Source organism: Cucurbita moschata, unplaced genomic scaffold (genome assembly GCF_002738365.1).
Source record: "Cucurbita moschata cultivar Rifu unplaced genomic scaffold, Cmos_1.0 Cmo_Scf00005, whole genome shotgun sequence".
Classification (NCBI taxonomy): domain Eukaryota; kingdom Viridiplantae; phylum Streptophyta; class Magnoliopsida; order Cucurbitales; family Cucurbitaceae; genus Cucurbita; species Cucurbita moschata.
This window is the reverse complement of record NW_019268521.1, coordinates 2,900,294-2,918,191: the sequence shown is the minus strand read 5'-3', so window position 1 is coordinate 2,918,191 and position 17,898 is coordinate 2,900,294. Positions and strand designations below refer to the sequence as shown.

Below are 17,898 nucleotides of genomic sequence, written 5' to 3'. Positions count from 1 at the left end.
ATAATAATATTTTAAGAAAAGTGAGATAATACAAGAAGGAATATAGAAGTGTTACCAATATATATTATTTTCTTCAATAATTTATTATGTAAATATATAATATCATTAAATAGTTAAAATTAAAATAAATTTCTAGAACTTAAAAGTAAAATTCATAATTTTTTATATATCTTAAAATTCATAAATAATAAATTAAAATAAAAAATTATATTACTTACAATAAAGAATGAAAAAGAAGGGAGAAAAGGAAAAAAAAATTAAAATTCTCTTCTATCCATTTTATTATATATTTAAAATTTGTGATATTTGTCAAAAGCACGGGTATACCGAATAAAAAAAATGCTAAAATTTTTCGATAAATTCAACCACGTCATATAAATCTCGACTTTTACATACAAACTAATCGAAGAGATTCTAGTAGAATTTATATTTTTGGGACAACGATCGTCTACGTTTCATCCTAACACTAATCTCATAGTTTTTATTTTTTAGCTGCACCCGTGATCTTTTTCTAGGAATTTGGTTGCATCCTAACACTAATCTCAACTTCGAATAACGTTCCATAGAGCCTCCCTCGAATAGTCATCTATTATTATAGCGCTCCTACGAGAGTTAACTTGTTTTCTTTAAAACATATAGCTAGATCGTTAGAGTTAGTTTGACTAAGAATCTATCTGTTTGACACTCGAAGATTCTACCAACAAGACTAATTTAGGGGTACGATTCAAAAAAAAAAGTTTGTTTAACTCGTTCAACTGGAACCCATCTCGAACAGTCAGGGAATCTTTATTCAAACAGTGAAATGAGATGGGGTGGAGAGAGACTTCTCTATTAGCTCAACGGAGCGGAGCTGAAGATAGGGATTATATTTCTATCTCGTCACCACCCCGACCCCACCCAAATTCCTATCCAGTTATAAAACACAAAAACTAATTTGTTATATAATTATTATTATTTAAGTGCGGAACATTATACTTTAAAAATTATATTTATTTTTTTATGAAATATTATTTAATTTGTTTGAATAATTTAAATTCTTTAATAGAAATTATATTTAAAAAAAATCCATTAAAAATTTTTAAAATTACATTTTTATAAGAATAAATATAAAATTTAAAAGAAGTTAAAATTATTTTTTAGTTTACCCTCGCAATAATACTAATTTCAACATCCCCAGATCGAAAGTCTGTAAAGTTCCTCGCCGGAGAAGCGTCATCCTCGCCGTCAACCAGTGTTCAGGTGCGTGAAAATCTCCTTTTCATCTCTTCTCCTTCTAGCTTCACTTCCTCTCTGTCTGCGATCAATTTGATTTTGTTTTCTTCAATCATCTATCTGCCTTCGATTTTTCAGCAAATAGGAGTGATTATCTCGCACTGTGTTCTTAATCATCGTTACTCATAAAATTTGATCGTTGTGGCTTCGATGTCAATTAAGGTGATGCTAGTTGAGGAATGACTGCAAATCGAAATGTAGGTTTATGGTTTGGGCTTTTAGAGCCTTCGCTATTGATAATTTGTTGAGGACGGAAGTTTGACCTAGAACTACTAATTCTTCGTCGATTTTTATCCATTTTGTATGAAAAGATGGAACTGGTGTTTTACTGTATGTGTACCATTGATGAATTCCCGACTGCAAACTGTTCTGGATATCCATTTTTTCTTGAAAACCTATGAATTATTTCGAAGTTAGAATGGTTTTAGAAGTACACACTTTTACATTCTTATTTATAAGTAATGTCTCTCCAACCGAGGTGGGATTTCACAATCCACCCTCTTGGGGGCCAGCGTTGTTGCTGGTACACTGCTCACCGCTAGCAAAACCTTTATAAGGAATGTCTCTCCAACTAATGTGGGATTTCACAATCCACCCTCTTAGGGGCCAGCGTTGTCGCTGGCACACTCCCCACTGCTAGCAGAACCCTTATAAGGAATGTCTCTCCAGCTGATATGGGATCTCACAGTTCATCTCTCTTGGGGCCAGCATCCTCATTGTCACACTGCCCACTGCTAGTAAAACCCTTATAAGGAATGTCTTTCCAACCGATGTGGGATCTCACAATCCACCCTTTGGAGGTCAGCGTCCTCGCTGACACACTGCCCACCGCTAGCAGAACCCTTATAAAAATGTCTCTCCAATCGATATGGGATCTCACAATCCACCCTCCTTGGGGGCCTAGTGTCCTTGCTAACACACCATCCACCGCTAGCAAAGCCCTTACAAGGAATGCCTCTCTAACCGATGTAGGATCTCACAATCCACTCCCTTGGAGCCAGCGTCATCGCTGGCACACAGCTCACCGCTAGTAGATATTGTCCAATTTGACCCATTACATATCATCATCAGCTTCATAGTTTTAAAACGCGTCTACTAAAGAGAGGTTTCCACATCCTTATAAGGAATGTTTCGCTCCCCTCTCCATCCGATGCGGGATCTTAACTATTTGCTGTTTTTGTGTATATAAATTTCAGGGTCAAGTTGTCCAAATTCCACGACCAATCAATATGGATTATTTTGGACAACCATATATGTAAATCCGAGTAGAATTTCCTCGGATGATGATCCTTTCAATCGTTCTAATTATGAGATTTTTTGGTGCTTGACTTTTGATATCCATATGGTTGAGAGCTAATTTTGGAGTTTAATTTTGTTGCTGTTTTTCATTAGTAATTGAGGAAGAGCTATGGGAAGCCAAGAACAAGTGAAGCATCTTGAGGAGTGCTCAGTTTCAAAGTAAGCTCTCTCCTCCTACCTTTTCTCTTACACGGCTTTAGACTTGAAAATGAAGAATTTCTCTTGAATCTTATATTATTAGCATCATCTTGTTGTGCAAATAAATCCCAAATTGCTTATCATAAAATTTGAGCAAAATTTTCCTAAACCCAGGGAGAATCCCATTGTTTGTGTTTCTGGATCAAATGGAAGCAGAAACTTTGTTCGAAACGTTGTGTCAAATGTTTTAACTTTTTGGTAGTCACGGTTTAAATTTTGGTGAGCATGACCATTCGAGCACCGTGTGAGATCCCACATCGGTGAGAGAGGGGAACAAAACATACTCTATAAGGGTGTGGACACATCTCCCTAGCAAACGCATTTTAAAACCGTGAGATTGATGGCGATACGTAATGGGCCAAAGCGGACAATATCTGCTAGCGGTGAACTTGGGCTATAATACACCATGTTCCGTTTTTTTTTTTTTCTTTTTTTTGTTCTTTCAACTGGATTTTCTCTTGAGATTTGATTGATTATTGTGCATTCCACAGTGCGCTGGGCACTTGGGTATTCTCAGTAGCAGGAGCGTTGCTAGCAATTCCAGTGGGAATAAAGAGGAAGTCACTGGCACCCCTTGTGTTTTTTGGCACAACTGGTACAATGCTTGATATTATAATGGGAATCAGTGCCTGTGAAAGAGAACATGCTGAGCGTCAAATGAAGCTATTAGAAGCCCAAAACTCTGCAGCCGAAGCTTCTGTTAACGAATCTGAGTCCCTTTCTTGATATCATTGCTTACACGGTTGTATCTGATGAATATCTTTGTGGCATGGCCCTTGGCTGATTTGTTACAGCCTTCTTTCTTCAAACCCACAGTGACACTGAATGAGTTATGGTTTCTCCCACAGTGACACTGAATGAGTTATGGTTTCACGAGAACTGTCTTGACTTTGTTGTTGATCATATATTCATCATATATGATATGAATCAAGACATCTCAATAATACAATATGAACTGAACTTGAAGGAAGCTGTGAAGAATGTTATTCAAATTAGCTCAAGATCAAGTCAAGTTCTATTAAAGTTAAACTCAAGTTGTAATCGAATCAAGTCTTATTTTTGCAACAAACACTTCAAGATACAAATTCTTGAAATGACTTACGGTAGTAGATGGAGTGCATTTTGAGGCTATATAAAGTAGTAAAAGGAGAATTTGTGATTTCCCTTTTAACCAATGCGAAGTTTTTTTTTTTGTCATTCATGTTTAAAATCATCTTGACACGATGAATCTAACTTACTAAGTGATTCAAATCTTAAATAAATGTTCTTGACTTGACGACACATTTAATTAACAAGCTAAGTTCTTAACTTTCATTTAGCCAGAAGCTAAGTTTCTTTGCAAAATTATATAGTTTAAGTTGTATGTTTAAAATCATTCAAGAACTGATCATAATTTTGCTCGTAGAGTGATTCGAAATTCAAACAAATATTTCTGCCTTGAGATATTCAATCAATAAGATAATTTGAATCTTACTTTTCTGGTAGTGATTCCTTATCATTTGGTATCAGAGCTTCCATTGGGTTGATTCCTTATCGATACAAGAGTGATGTTAAAAATTTATACCTTAGTTTGAAGAACTCAGTTTCAGAATTAAATAGGTTTGAAAAATCAAACAAACCTTTATGCACGAAGTTTTCCCCATGCTCTTCCACACTTTAATATCTCCCCCGCAAGAAAAACTACCAATCTCCATCTGCTTCATGAATTTCAGATGTCCATCCATAATTTTCTGTTATGAATCTTACGCTTTGGCTGCTGTTCTTTCCCCAGATCACAAATGTGCCGAGTCCAAAGATCGATTGGTTGAGGAGCATGGGAATGTGGAAGAAACCATCTCAAATCTCCCATTCTCCCTGTCCAAGCTGGTATTTACTGTAACTTCAAATTTAAGAGGGCTATTTTTTCCTTGATGCAGCAACATTTTCAGAAGGATCAACCAGATGAAATATAAATTTTTAGAGGGCCTCTGTCCTTTCTCAATAGCTCGAGGAGAATTAGCAACCGGAGCACCTGAGTGGCTTGATTCAACAATAGCTTCTGAATTAGGATGGGAATAGGACTTATGGCAACTGTAATGGGAGTAAATCTTGTCAGCTTTGATGTTACCAAACAAGATTTCTGCTGCTTGATTCTTAACAAGCAGAGGAATGCATTCTGATTCATCCCACACGTATAGCTGCAGTAAAACAAAATATTAGATTCAGAATGCAACGAATACAAACTGTCTAAATAGGGCGAGAGAAGACATATATATATATATGATATTACTAGTTAGCGTGATGAAGCAAAATGATGATTGGAATAATTGCAGAACCTGAACAGCGAGTCTAGCACACGTGTCGGGCAATATTTGGCTAAGTTATTTTGGATACAATCGTTAGTAAAAAATGTGTAAGATAATATACTTGTTGAGAATATTTGCTAAAACTACTCCACCTAAATGGTGGCGAAATTCTCTATTTATAATCATCAAATAAACCTTAGAGGAAATGAAAAGAACAATAAATGGATACAAGACATTTGCCTATAATAAAAAGGACAAATATGATACCTATGATAAGCCATAATGGTAGGCAAAATATCTAGATATTTGCATATAATAAAAATCAAATATAATATATATGGTAAACTAACATTTGAACACTACATGGAAGATTCATCAGCACTAGAAGCTCCAAGGACATCATAAAGGAAAGCCGTGAACTCCTAAAGTGCTACTAAAAAGACAACGACAAATTGAGTGATACAAATAATATAGCCAATTTCGGGGATGAAAACTAATATTGAATGTGGAAGAGTTTAGAACATGAAGAAAGTGCAAGAATAGTTCATACCATGAAAGGCCTATATATCATGCTTACTACATGGAGGCGGTTCAAGCTTTTTGAGCAATAAAGTGGAGCAGAAAGCTGATCAACCACGGATCTGCAGGCAATAGAAGGACGAGCAGTGTTCAGAAATCAGAATTAAAACCATCTCCAGTGATATAAATAAAAAATGCTGCAAACTTTCGTACCCACTTTCCAGACCTAAAGGTGTACCACATAACTGACAGCCGGTGCAAATGAGATCTTCTGCTAGATCAAAATCTTCTTCATCGTACAATCGCCTGCTAACAAACAACTTTTCTTTTCGAGGTTCATCAAGCTCAATCAAGGGGGGTAACGAAAACATTTCACCAATTGATGCATCAAATATGACCTTGCATGATTCAGTTAGACATAATACTTCGGATAGCGAGAAACAGTCTCTGGACATCCTTTTCTCAGGCAATTTCCAGTTGCGGAAGAAATGGTTCTTTTTCCGACCAGGTGGTCCAACATGATGAATACAACAAAAGATTCAGGACTTGGGTCTAATATGGAGTTAGGCAATCAGTTAAAATTGACATGCCTTGCACGTGGAAATTTCAACTCCAATCGATTGTTCATTCAAAAAGCTTAATCTACTACATCCATAAGCTTCATAATAATCAACATTAAAATGCAAAATTTATATATATAAATTTGTGATAAAACTACTATCTTTTAGGAAGCAGTTCAGAATCTTCAGATAATTCACTTATGTTCAAACAATTTGTAGCTAAGTCGACCATGAAAAATGTGATTTGGAATGAACATAATCCTATGATATTTACAAAATTACATTCAATAGTTTTAATAAGGTTTTTCTGTTGTGATTTCAATTGTAAGTTCTCCACCTCTCTATCTGCCATGCCTCCACCCTATGAAGGTAGAATTCCTTCGAGTGTTTCATCCTTAGGGTTCATAATCCAAATCAACCTCACAAGTGAAATGAATCCCGTTTCCCAACTACCAGAAAATTTTGATTATCGTACAAGAAGCCAACGAGAGCATCTAAAAGGAATATACGAAAAGAGAAGATCAACAAAACGTCTGCATATGCACAAGGCATCAGAAAAATACTTGATCATAAAATAACTTGAAAACGAGTGACTTCAAAAATCAGGAAAAAAAAAACGACCACAAATGTTATTTTCCAGCCATGTCACATCGCACAAATGTTTAAATTAGACACAGACTACTTCTCTACAAATTAAACCACTCAGACAATGGAAATAGATAGATGTCATGCTTTAATGTTCAATATAGCACACAGGTAAAAAAGAATGGAGACATTGCATAAATATGAAAATGATAGAAAATATAATGGTGGGTCAAAAATTAAATACTTGGTCACTATGCCATTTTATGTTGCGGAAGGTAGATCGAGCCCCCTTCACCCATTCTACTACCTTCCTGAGCTTTTCTTTAGCTACTAAACCAACTCGACAATTGGCCGTTAATTCGTCTACACCTACATACACAAAGACTGGTTAGGTTTTATTTCCACAGACTCTAAAAAATAGTCGATCAATAAGAATTTTAAGAAGAAAGCTTTCTACAACTGATATAGGGCCAAGTGAATTTCGTTAAAGCAATGCGTTAACAATTGAATATTGATAGACAGTGCTTTTAATCCTTCCGTGGTATGGAGTCTGATCCTAGAAAACTCATTTCTAACAGATGATGCTACCAAGAACCTCGATAATCTAGTTCCTATAATTATTCTGCTTGGATCGTCTAAAACAAATTCAATTTAACTAATCCATAAGGCCTAAACCCAGTATACTATCAATAACAATCCAACCAGATGTAACAATACACTGCAAAGCTGAAAATCATAAACTCAAAGAGCCAAAAGATAGAAACGTGCACCGGTTCTTCTGCTATTAGAGAAATATGCAACAAATTGCAGCAATGACCTCAAAAATAAGAGCAGGAGTGAGGCAAAAATTAATGGTGACTTATACCTTCAGAGAAAAGTGTTTCGTAAGGGTGGATTATACACACTAGGGAAGAACACTGGACAGTTGTTGCCTCAACTGAATCTCCGAATTTCCTTAGTTTCACATCTGAAACGTCCCGAACGAAGAACCAAATAATAAAATAAAGATAAATATAGCCTTGGAAATCATTACCTAAAACTGGAGATGAAACTTATTACTAGCAATAAATCGACTATAAATTATACATCGGAGCTTACTCTGCAACAATACAACATCGCCAGGAATTGCTGTGGCTGCCATTTTCTTCTGCCATAGTGATACAGAGAAAAACGACCGTGTATCATCAGCTACTTTGATGTCCGTCCTTATGACCTCTCCACCATTAGACAATTTGTACTATACACAAGGAAATAACAATTGCTCCGACACTGATCCAAAGTTCAATGAGAAAGATTGTAAACAGAAATAGACGGAGACGAACCTCAACAGGAGTGGATCGATGAATGAAGACGACGAGTTGAACAAAATCGCCAACATGAAGAGCAGCTTCAGAGAGATCAATCAGAGGTCCATACCATCCGATTACAGACATTCCCAGCGGTTACCGCTACAGTCGCTCTGTACTCTTGACGCCCCGAGCAAAAAAAACAGCTTATTTTCGCGCGTCCTATTTTTCGCGTATTCATAAAAACGACGACGTATTTGCTCCCATGCATTAGCGGCCCGGGCCCAACAAGCATCAATATTGGGCCTATTCGCTCAAATGTCGGCCCAACCAGTATCAATATTGGGCTTGTCCTCCAACGGCCCATATCAGTGTCTTGTAAGAACTCAAAAACATAAACAAATAAAAATAACAAAATATATTTTTTGCAACAAAAAATAAATATCACGTGTTAATAAATAACTATTATTATTAGTGGAAAATAAAAATAATTAAAAATAAATGTTGCAGACCCATTAAATAATCATAATTTATTTAACAATAAATTAATAGCTGCAAATTTAAAAATTAAATAAATGTCGTGATGCAATGGGTTCGAGTGTCGCTTTCTTGTTTATGTGGAAGCCATTGACTTTAGGCATTGGAATCGTCACGAGAATACAAAATTTGCACGTATTTTTAATAGCTATACATAATTACATCTAATTATCAAAATTATTAATCGTAGGGTACAAATCTCTTCAGATAATTTATCTTTCAACAGATGTATGGAAGTTTTGGATGAATTAAGGTTTGGTGGGACTGAAAGGATACCGAACATCACAACCATATTTAGGTCAATATGTCGGGGTCACGATAATGCAAACACGATGTTCAATAAAATTATTTATGTTATCTTTGATTTTTAAGCGTCGTTGGTCTAAAAAAAATTAAAAGAAAATTATTAAAATAATTATTGGTATTAATAATTATTTATTGCACGTCGCAATAATAAAATGACAACTATTTAAATAAATAATAAAAAAAAACTAAATATTTGGTATTAGTTTTTTGTTTTAATTTGAATTATATTAAAGTTTATAAATATAATAATTAACAGAAAAACGGATAATATTTAAGGTGTATTTTACATTAATAATAAGTTTGTTAATATTAATTGATATAATTTTTTTTTCTATTATTTGCGAAATCCGAGGCATTTATTATTAATTAGTAATATTTTGTTGAATATTTCTTATTTTAATTAACATTTTCTTAATTTATATTTAATAAATGATTTTTAATATTTCCACAAGCGTTGGAAAAAGAAAAAAGAAAAAAAAAATTGTAAAACTAAAATAAAGTAAACATGAATTCCGATATCTGGAACTCTGCGGGGTTTCGAACTCTCTGCAGCGTCTCCCGCCAAGCTCCTCCCGCGCCGGAACTCTGCAGGCTGCAGCCACCGCTCTCATTGGGAATTTGTTCCATGAATTGCTTTGGATTTCTGTCTAATTTCTACCGTCCAGATTTCTCTCAAAACCGATCATTTGGTTCCCTAGATGTAATTGATGCTGTCGGGGATAACTCGTTCTTTCTGTACCAATCGGATCGACTCAGTGGAATGTGGCCCAGACATACTGTCATTTTCGGCTACGGGCGGTGGCGGCAGCGAAATTTCATTATGTTTTCCAATTGAATGACGGTATGACTTACACTTGTGATCAGATTTGTAAAATGTTCTTTGTCGAAATTTGATAGCGTGTTTGTTTATGTACGCTGGAATTTATATCACTCTGATTGAAGTAAGTAGAATTTTATATAGCAAGTTTTGCATATTTTATTAGAAGAAAAGGTCGTTGTGTCTGTCGGCCTCAAAGCTTTGTTCATCTTAGAGAAGAGATGTTTGGTCAAATTTATCTAAATTAATTAAATATTTGTCTGATGTGAGTTGTGACCTTTCATGGATATTTTAATCTTGCACCTCAACTGATGGAGGCAATTACTAAATGATTGCCTACCCTTAGCCCATCAATTTAGAGACATAGAGATTGAGTTTCAGAAGTCAACTAGCTGAAAAACAAGTTTGCAATGGAGACAAACAATGCTTCTTAGTTTCATTTAGACCATTGAAGAATCTCCTGTTCTGTGTCTGTCTTCTCTAATTTTCTTGATGGGATCCCTGTTGTTCATCCCTGTAATATTCTTTTTTCTGCCTCTGGCCTCCAGTATATCCTATACCGAATTCGTATACCCGAATTTTGTAGCTTCCAACATCAACTTTGCTGACAATGGTGGTGCCTTCTTGTTCTCTCGCAATAAAACTTACAAGGCGGCTATTGTCAACCCTCTGGCTAAAGAAGGCAGCTTCTACTTTTGTGTTACTCATGTGCCCTCCAACACAATCATCTGGTCTGCTAACCGTAATGATCCGGTATCAAGCACTGGTAATGTTAATATTAGTAGTAAGGGAATTTCCATAACTGATCGGGATGGTAATCTGAGATGGTCAACTCCACAATTACAATCAGCAGTATATGCGTTGAGGCTAACCGAAATCGGTAATCTTGTCTTACTTGATCGATCAAATGTTTCTCTTTGGGAGAGTTTCCATTATCCAACAGACACCATTGTAGTTGGGCAATCTTTTCCTGTTGGTACTGTGATGCTCAGCTCAATCTCAAGTTCAGACTTGTCAAGCAGTAATTATAGTTTTTCGGTTGCTGCATCCGATGCTATGCTGCAATGGTATGGACAAATCTACTGGAAATTATCCATGGATCCAAATGCTTTTATAAACTCAAATGCTGCAGTGGAACATATGATACTAAATGCAACTGGTCTCTACCTGTTGGCTCGTAACAATTCCGTTGTCGTAATTGAAGTTGTCTTGCCCCATTCTGACTTTCGAATAGCCAAATTGGAGTCGACAGGCCAGTTTACTATCAAGAGCTTTTCCAGTGCTGGTTGGACACAAGAATTCATAGGGCCAGTTGACAGTTGTCAAATTCCTTTCTTTTGTGGTCAAGTTGGTCTTTGCAATGAGGACAGTGCAACCAACAGCCCTAGTTGTTCCTGTCCATCAAGTTTTCACACAGTTCCACCAAGCGCGGGTGGTTGGGGCTGTAAACCAATTGATCATTCCATTGTTTTGGCTTCTCCTTGCAACTCCTCTAGAGGTGGAGAAGAGATAAAATCAGCAGCCTTTTCGTATTTGAGCTTGGGATATGGTATAGAATATTTTGCAATTGATTTCTCTGAGCCGGCTAGATATGGAGAGAATATCCCATCCTGTCAAGCTCTCTGTTCAAAGGAATGCTCGTGTTTGGGCATATTCTATGGAAATACATCAGGTTCTTGCTACATGATCAAAGACAGGTTTGGGTCAATCAGACAGAGTAGTTCATTTGTGAATGATCTGCTGGGCTATGTTAAAGTTCAAGTTGGATCTACTCCACCAAAGTTCAACGGTGAAGAAAAACATAATTTTCCACTAGCCGCTCTTATTCTCTTGCCAATTTCTGGGTTTCTCATATTGTTAACTCTATATTTCCTTTGGTGGAGGAGACGGTTAATCTCAAAGAGGATACAGATAAAATTAGGCGATGTTAGCTCACGTGCTTCGGTAGATTTGGATGCCTTTTTCATCCCAGGTTTGCCTAGAAGGTTTTCTTTGGAAGAACTGGCGGCTGCAACGGATAATTTTAAAGTCCAGATAGGTTCTGGGGGTTTTGGTTCAGTATTCAAAGGTATACTTCCTGACAAAACTGTTGTGGCTGTGAAAAAAATTACAAATTTAGGCATTGAAGGGAAAAAAGAATTCTGCACTGAGATTGCAGTCATTGGGAACATACATCATACAAATTTGGTCAAGTTGAAAGGGTTTTGTGCCCAAGGAAGAGAACGCCTTCTTGTTTACGAGTATATGAATCGTGGTTCATTAGACCGTACCCTTTTTGGCAATGGACCAGCTCTAGAATGGCAAGAGAGATACGATATAGCAGTTGGGACTGCGCGTGGGCTTTCGTATTTGCATAGAGGTTGTGAGCACAAAATCATCCATTGTGATGTCAAACCAGAAAATATTTTATTGCACGACTCCTCTCAGGCAAAAATATCTGATTTTGGTCTTTCAAAGCTTCTTGCACCTGAACAATCAGGTCTATTTACAACAATGAGAGGCACTCGTGGTTATCTTGCACCAGAATGGCTCACTAATTCAGCCATTTCAGAAAAAACCGATGTCTATAGCTATGGCATGGTGCTATTAGAAGTTGTAAGTGGGAGGAAGAATTGCACAACACGATCCCATGACCATAGCTTGGATGGCAGTGATAGTTCAGGCTGCCAATCATCATCTTCAACAGGATTAGGACTGGTTTATTTTCCTTTATTCGCATTGGAGATGCACGAGCAAGGAAAGTACTTGGAGCTTGCCGATCCACGGCTAGAGGGGCGTGTGACGTATGAAGAGGTGAAGAAATTAGTTTGCATTGCTTTGTGTTGTGTTCAAGAGGAACCTGCACTAAGGCCTAGTATGGATACAGTAGTCAGCATGTTGGAAGGTGGGATTCCTTTAAGTCAGCCCAGAAATGAGTCATTGAATTTCTTGCGCTTTTATGGGCGTAGGTTCACTGAGGCTTCAACAATAGAGGAGGAGAGGAACCAAAATGGGTCTGTAATATATTCACCAACAAATGCGCTCCCTAGTTGTATGAGTGGTTCAAACTACTTCTTCTCTTACATGTCTTCGCAGCAGGTCTCAGGCCCGAGATGATAGCTTGTCTCATAATCAAGACTTCCATCTGCTCTGGCTAATGCTGTGTAATTTTACATCTTGCGAGTCACTCAACAGCTCGTGTAAAGGCTTGTAGTCTTTCTTAAGTAAATACAACACATTGAGCTTCTTCACATGTGATCCCTGTAATTTGCATAACTTGAGTTGCTGTTCATTGAGCCTCTTATGTTACTCGTTAAACAGGATTATATTGTTTAGCTGTTGTCTCCATTGGTAAAGGCGTTTGTGAAATTGACATTGTTTGAATTGGCTGCTCATATTGTTTCAATATTTTGATTAACTTGGCAACTATTTAGAATGGCAGGTACAACCTTTGAGTTAAAAAGTGGGATGACTTTAATAATGCAGTCAAGAAGACCGCTTTGATGCCACCAGCAGAGGAGTGACAATGTCACCATAAAAGCTCTCCAGGTTCCATGCCATATCCTTCATGTTGTATTACTTTTTCGCTTTCATTTATTGCGTTCATAATGTATTGTTTCTTGTATTTTCTAGAAGTACGACGTTTTGTTAAAATCATGTCTTCACCGGCTAAACTTGAAATGCTTCAAAATTAACTATAGGGGTGCGGCTAGTCGTGAATTCTTAATATTCGAAGTTATATGTTATTTAAGTCATTGTGTTGCATTTCTTCCTTGCTGGGCTGTATAACATTGCTTTCAATCTCTCTGCTAACCTTTTTTCTCATAGCAGGGCCAAGGATTGGGTATACGTCATCCGTCCGGCCAACGACAACATGAATTCAAGTTGGCTGACTTACTCAACGGTGAGAGTGAGTGTCACACAATCACTTACAAACATGTCGAAAAAGTGCGATTGTGACACCAAACACCTTTATCCACATAAGGCTATGGCCTAAACTCGAAAACGGGTAGAAATGCTGGGCCTCCAATAGTCATTAACTGTCCATTTTTGCTTTGCCTACCCTGATCATAGGTAAAAGACCACTTGGTTTAAATAATGTAAGAAGGATATGTCTTGATGCATCACAAAACAGAGAAGGGGATTGGTCCACCTACAACTGCAACATATCTCTTAAATGTTGCAAGAAAAAAACATGTTTAGGTAGATAATAATGCATTTTTTTAGAAGTAAAATTACTTTCAACTTCGTCGTAGATACAGGTGTTTACAAATGAAAATACGCGTTTTACCCCATGTTTATAGAAATGTTAATTAAAACATTACTTAAAAATTATTTATTATTTGTAAGATTAAGTGATTAAAAGTGTATTCGATAATAATTTTGAATTTTTAAATATGATCAAAGTGATTCTAATAATTTTAAAACCGCTCTCTAACAAACTCTAAAATCGTTTGCATTTTGTGGCAATGATCTTAGATTTGCTATCTTTGGCGACCCCATCTTATTTATTGGTTTGCCTCCCCTTGTGATTACCTCTCCGTGGTCCGACCTCCTTTTTACCCTCTTACGTGCCCCACCACCTTCTAAGTCATAAATGATCTCTTTAAAATGTCAAAAAAATATATATATTCGACTATTGTTTTGACGTGATTAACTTAAGAAAAAAGCATAGCTTTAATACCAAGTTAAGAATAAATGAAACTCTCGTGGCTTCACTTTTGGTTCCCCACCACAAAATGACTCGTACCAATAGAGACAATATTCATCACTTATATACCCACGATCTTTTCCTTAAAGAGCCAACATGAGTGTAACAGCCAAAACCTACCGCTAGCAGATATTATCCTCTTTGGGTTTTCCCTCTCCAACCGATGTGTTTGCTAGGGAGAGGTTTCCACACCCATATAAAGAATGCTTCGTTCTCTTCTCCAACCAATATGAGATCTTGCAATCCACACTCCTCGGGATCCAAGATTCTTGCTGGCACTCGTTCCCCTCTCTAATTGATGTGGGATCTCACAATGAAACTCAAACAATTCTCAACAATTATATCGTACAGCTTCTTAAAACATCTAACACTATAGTTCCCTTACCAATAAATGCATCAAAAAATTGATCCACATCTTAATCGAAAATATACATTTAAACTAATTTAATTATGTTCAAATTGGCGATCAAACAAAGTTGGAGTTTGATTAAGACGTGCACATTGTTGTTAATTTAAGAGCTAAATACATGAAGTTGAAGTTAGGTTGATTATGAACGTGCTTAAATTCTAATTAATCTGTCAAGTAGGGATTAGAAAAATAAAACATATATTACTTTAATTTTACTTCGTTGAAGAATGTAATTAAGATGGGGAATCTATGTGTTTTTTGTTTTTTTTTGTATCTTTCCAATTTCAATGGCATTGCCTTTTAGACTTTTCTATAATTTACACACATTCAATTTCTATTTAAATAAACTCGAATAATTAAGAATTTTTCTCCCGTCATTACAGATGTTTGTAGGATGAATTGGGTTGGTTCAATTGAATCGGGTTATGACATTTTTTAGATCAAACCCAATTGCTCGGTTCTAAATTTTTTCAATATAAATAATTTTTATTAAATAATGAACCCAACTCAACCCAACCCAACCATAGATTTTTCAAGATGGGGTTGTTCCCGTTCTTTATTAAAAATATTTTATTTTTAATAAAAGTAAATTGTTAGTTCGTAAAATATTTATTTATAACTAAACTGTTCTGTTTAATCTAATCTAATCTAGTTTAAGAGTAACACACGAACCAATCTAACCATAAAGTTTTCATTTATTTGAACCTAATTCAATCCAATCCAAATCGTACGGGGCACGGTTTAGAAGGATCGGGTTTTTTCCCGTTATTTAATTCGTTTACACCCCACTCCAACAACCCTCAATCCCTTTCAAACTATTGACTTAATGTTTTTTTAGACAAGTTGTGTTTTCCATTGCGTTTACATGTCGTTGGATAGTGATCTTAACATATATATATATATATATATATATCATTCAATGTTATACAAATATTATGTCAATTCCTTATTAATAAAAATATTTCTATTTAATTCAGTTATTTTTCACGTAGTGTTGTGTTCTATATAGAAAAATTACTCGATGAGATCGCTAAAAGAATCATTCTTAATAACTATTGGATGTAGCGGTTTAATTTTATGTCTCGTGAATTATATTATTTAGTAAATTCGATAATTTTAAGAAAACGTGTTATTACACGTAAAATTAAAAGTTCGTATTTTTAAAATTTATAAATTACATGAAAATTAAAAAAATTTAATTTATAGTTTAATCATCGACAGGAAATAAAGAATACATGAATAAACTGAGATCACATCGTAATAATAGAATAATTAAAAAATAATTTAATTTAATATAAAATTGATTGATTAAAAATTTTAGGAGTAAATGAAGCATTTCCGAAGTGCGATCCACGAGAAAGTTGACTTATAAATGAGCATGTTACGGTGGATCCCTGGATCATGTGATAGCCGTTGGATCCAGATCCAGATCGATTTTTACTCGACTTGACCAATATACCCCTCCACGACACGTCACGCTACTTGACACCCTTTTGGACAGCTGGCAGTCACGCACCACACGCCGTTTCTCCTTTTATCTTTGGACTCACTCAATTTTTATGATTAACCTCCCTAATACGGAATGTTTAGTCACTAATTTAATCCCACCTCTTTCCCTGTTTTTCGGAAACATTTAAAATATTAAAAAACAAAAATAGAAATTTATGTAATATATTGTCGGTTTTGACCTATTACCTATCTGTTAGAGAGATATTTTCATGTCCTTATAACAAATGTTTCGTTTCCCTTTCCAACCGACATGTGATTTCACAATTCACCCCTTTGGGTGCCCATTGTCCTTGATGGTACAGTGCCTGATGTCTGGCTCTGATACCTTTTGTAACAGCTCAAAAGCACTACTAGCAGATATTAAGCCCAAAGAAGATAATATCCGCTAGCGGTGAGCTTGAGTTGTTACAAAATTGATTGTTATTACTCGGGCCAGACGGAGATTGACCCTCGAGTGCAAAGGCAGAAGGGAGTTTGAGTGCAAGACCCACCCGTCGAGCAAGGACGAAAGTCGACCTTAGTGATCTGACAGTGCCGAGTGGAAGGGCCGTCGCTCAACGGATAAAAGTTTCTTTACGGATAATAGGCTGATCTTCCCCAAGAGCTTACATCAACGAGAAGGTTTGGCACCTCGATGTCGGCTCTTCGCCACCTGGGGCTGTAGTATGTTCTAAGGATTGGGCTGTTCACCCATTAAAGCAACACGTGAGCTGGGTTCAAAACATCATGAGACAGTTCAGTCCATATCTGGTGTGGGCGTTAGAGCATTGAGAGGACCTTTTCCTAGTATGAGAGGACAGCAAATGACGCACCTCTAGTGTACCAGTTATCGTACCCACAGTAAACACTGGGTAGCCAAGTGCAGAGCGGATAACTGCTGAAAGCCTCTAAGCAGTAAGCCCACCCCAAGATGAGTGCTCTTCGTATTTTTCCTTAAAAAAAATCTCACTAAGAACGTTTTGTCCCCGCTCACATTTTTTCTAAACAAATCATCAGTGGGTCATCTAACATAAGATTGCTTCGAGCTAAAACCCGTTTAACTTTTGAGCTCACATGATTAAAAAATTAAAAAGAACGGTACACCTTATTAATATATACAGTAATTATCAATTATATATTTTGAACTCGGTTCAACCGCATATTTCATTAAGATTGGAGTATTATTTTATTCATATTTGACCATGTGCTCCCTCTAGGGACATTATAATTGATAGCCATATATAATGCTACATCTAGGTTTTAACATTAATAATGTAAATAATATAGTCTACGAATCATTAGAATTTATATCAATTAAATTTTTATTTTTTTACCGTATTCTCTTTATTATATTATAATTGGTAAATAGTAAAAGATTCCTCTCATTTATATCCAAGTGTACTTGTAAATGTTGTAATTTAAACTAAATTTTAACCTTTTTCAACCCTTTATTTATTTACTTAATTTGCATTTGTTTTAAAACTCAACTTTATTAAATATACAAAATATAATAATTATTAAAATATATATTATAAATGGTTAGGGGAGGACACGTGGCAAAATAAATGTCAGAAGTTGTCAGATGGCTTTGGCATATTATCATTTAATAATTGTGTTGGAAATTTTATTTCGGTCCCACTATCAAAT

General features: G+C 35.9%; 3 protein-coding genes across 7 annotated transcripts; 2 read left to right on the top strand and 1 right to left on the bottom strand.

Annotated features, from left to right (window-relative positions):
• The first annotated feature begins 1,137 nt into the window (after nucleotides 1-1,137).
• LOC111443534 lies at nucleotides 1,138-3,764 on the top strand. 2 transcript variants are annotated; one of them, XR_002710516.1, is made up of 4 exons: nucleotides 1,138-1,239; nucleotides 2,665-2,730; nucleotides 3,261-3,604; nucleotides 3,637-3,764. XR_002710516.1 is itself a non-coding variant. In XM_023081382.1 (3 exons), exons 2-3 carry the CDS (start codon nucleotides 2,681-2,683, stop codon nucleotides 3,493-3,495), a joined length of 285 nt encoding a protein of 94 aa, XP_022937150.1. In that variant the 5' UTR covers nucleotides 1,138-1,239; nucleotides 2,665-2,680; the 3' UTR covers nucleotides 3,496-3,764. The 2 variants fall into 2 exon arrangements, 1 of the variants encoding a protein (XP_022937150.1); XM_023081382.1 differs by having other exon boundaries at nucleotides 3,261-3,764.
• A 422-nt stretch (nucleotides 3,765-4,186) lies between these two features.
• On the bottom strand, nucleotides 4,187-8,224 carry LOC111443521. 4 transcript variants are annotated; one of them, XM_023081364.1, is made up of 8 exons: nucleotides 8,041-8,224; nucleotides 7,805-7,955; nucleotides 7,584-7,685; nucleotides 6,963-7,087; nucleotides 5,787-6,067; nucleotides 5,605-5,695; nucleotides 5,405-5,484; nucleotides 4,618-4,946 (listed from the first exon to the last, which is right to left on the bottom strand). In XM_023081364.1, the coding sequence occupies exons 1-8, from the start codon at nucleotides 8,149-8,151 to the stop codon at nucleotides 4,703-4,705; spliced, it is 1,185 nt and encodes a 394-aa protein (XP_022937132.1). In that variant the 5' UTR covers nucleotides 8,152-8,224; the 3' UTR covers nucleotides 4,618-4,702. The 4 variants fall into 4 exon arrangements, with proteins under 4 accessions (XP_022937130.1, XP_022937131.1, XP_022937132.1 ...); XM_023081362.1 differs by lacking the exon at nucleotides 5,405-5,484 and having other exon boundaries at nucleotides 4,187-4,946; XM_023081363.1 differs by lacking the exon at nucleotides 5,405-5,484 and having other exon boundaries at nucleotides 4,187-4,946; nucleotides 7,817-7,955.
• A 1,470-nt stretch (nucleotides 8,225-9,694) lies between these two features.
• On the top strand, nucleotides 9,695-13,027 carry LOC111443644 (G-type lectin S-receptor-like serine/threonine-protein kinase At5g35370). Its single transcript, XM_023081550.1, has one exon. It carries the CDS (start codon nucleotides 10,157-10,159, stop codon nucleotides 12,758-12,760), a length of 2,604 nt encoding a protein of 867 aa, XP_022937318.1. The 5' UTR covers nucleotides 9,695-10,156; the 3' UTR covers nucleotides 12,761-13,027.
• Nucleotides 13,028-17,898: the final 4,871 nt, after the last annotated feature.

Coding starts and splice junctions, on each gene's coding strand:
- LOC111443534 (XM_023081382.1), top strand. CDS start 2,681: ATGGGAAGCCAAGAACAAGTGAAGCATCTTGAGGAGTGCTCAGTTTCA. Junction 2,731..3,260: donor GAGGAGTGCTCAGTTTCAAA/GTAAGCTCTCTC, acceptor TGCATTCCACAG/TGCGCTGGGCACTTGGGTAT.
- LOC111443521 (XM_023081362.1), bottom strand. CDS start 8,151: ATGTCTGTAATCGGATGGTATGGACCTCTGATTGATCTCTCTGAAGCT. Junction 7,686..7,804: donor GTTGCAGAGTAAGCTCCGAT/GTATAATTTATA, acceptor GGGACGTTTCAG/ATGTGAAACTAAGGAAATTC. Junction 6,068..6,962: donor TAAAATGGCATAGTGACCAA/GTATTTAATTTT, acceptor GGTCGGAAAAAG/AACCATTTCTTCCGCAACTG.
- LOC111443644 (XM_023081550.1), top strand. CDS start 10,157: ATGGGATCCCTGTTGTTCATCCCTGTAATATTCTTTTTTCTGCCTCTG.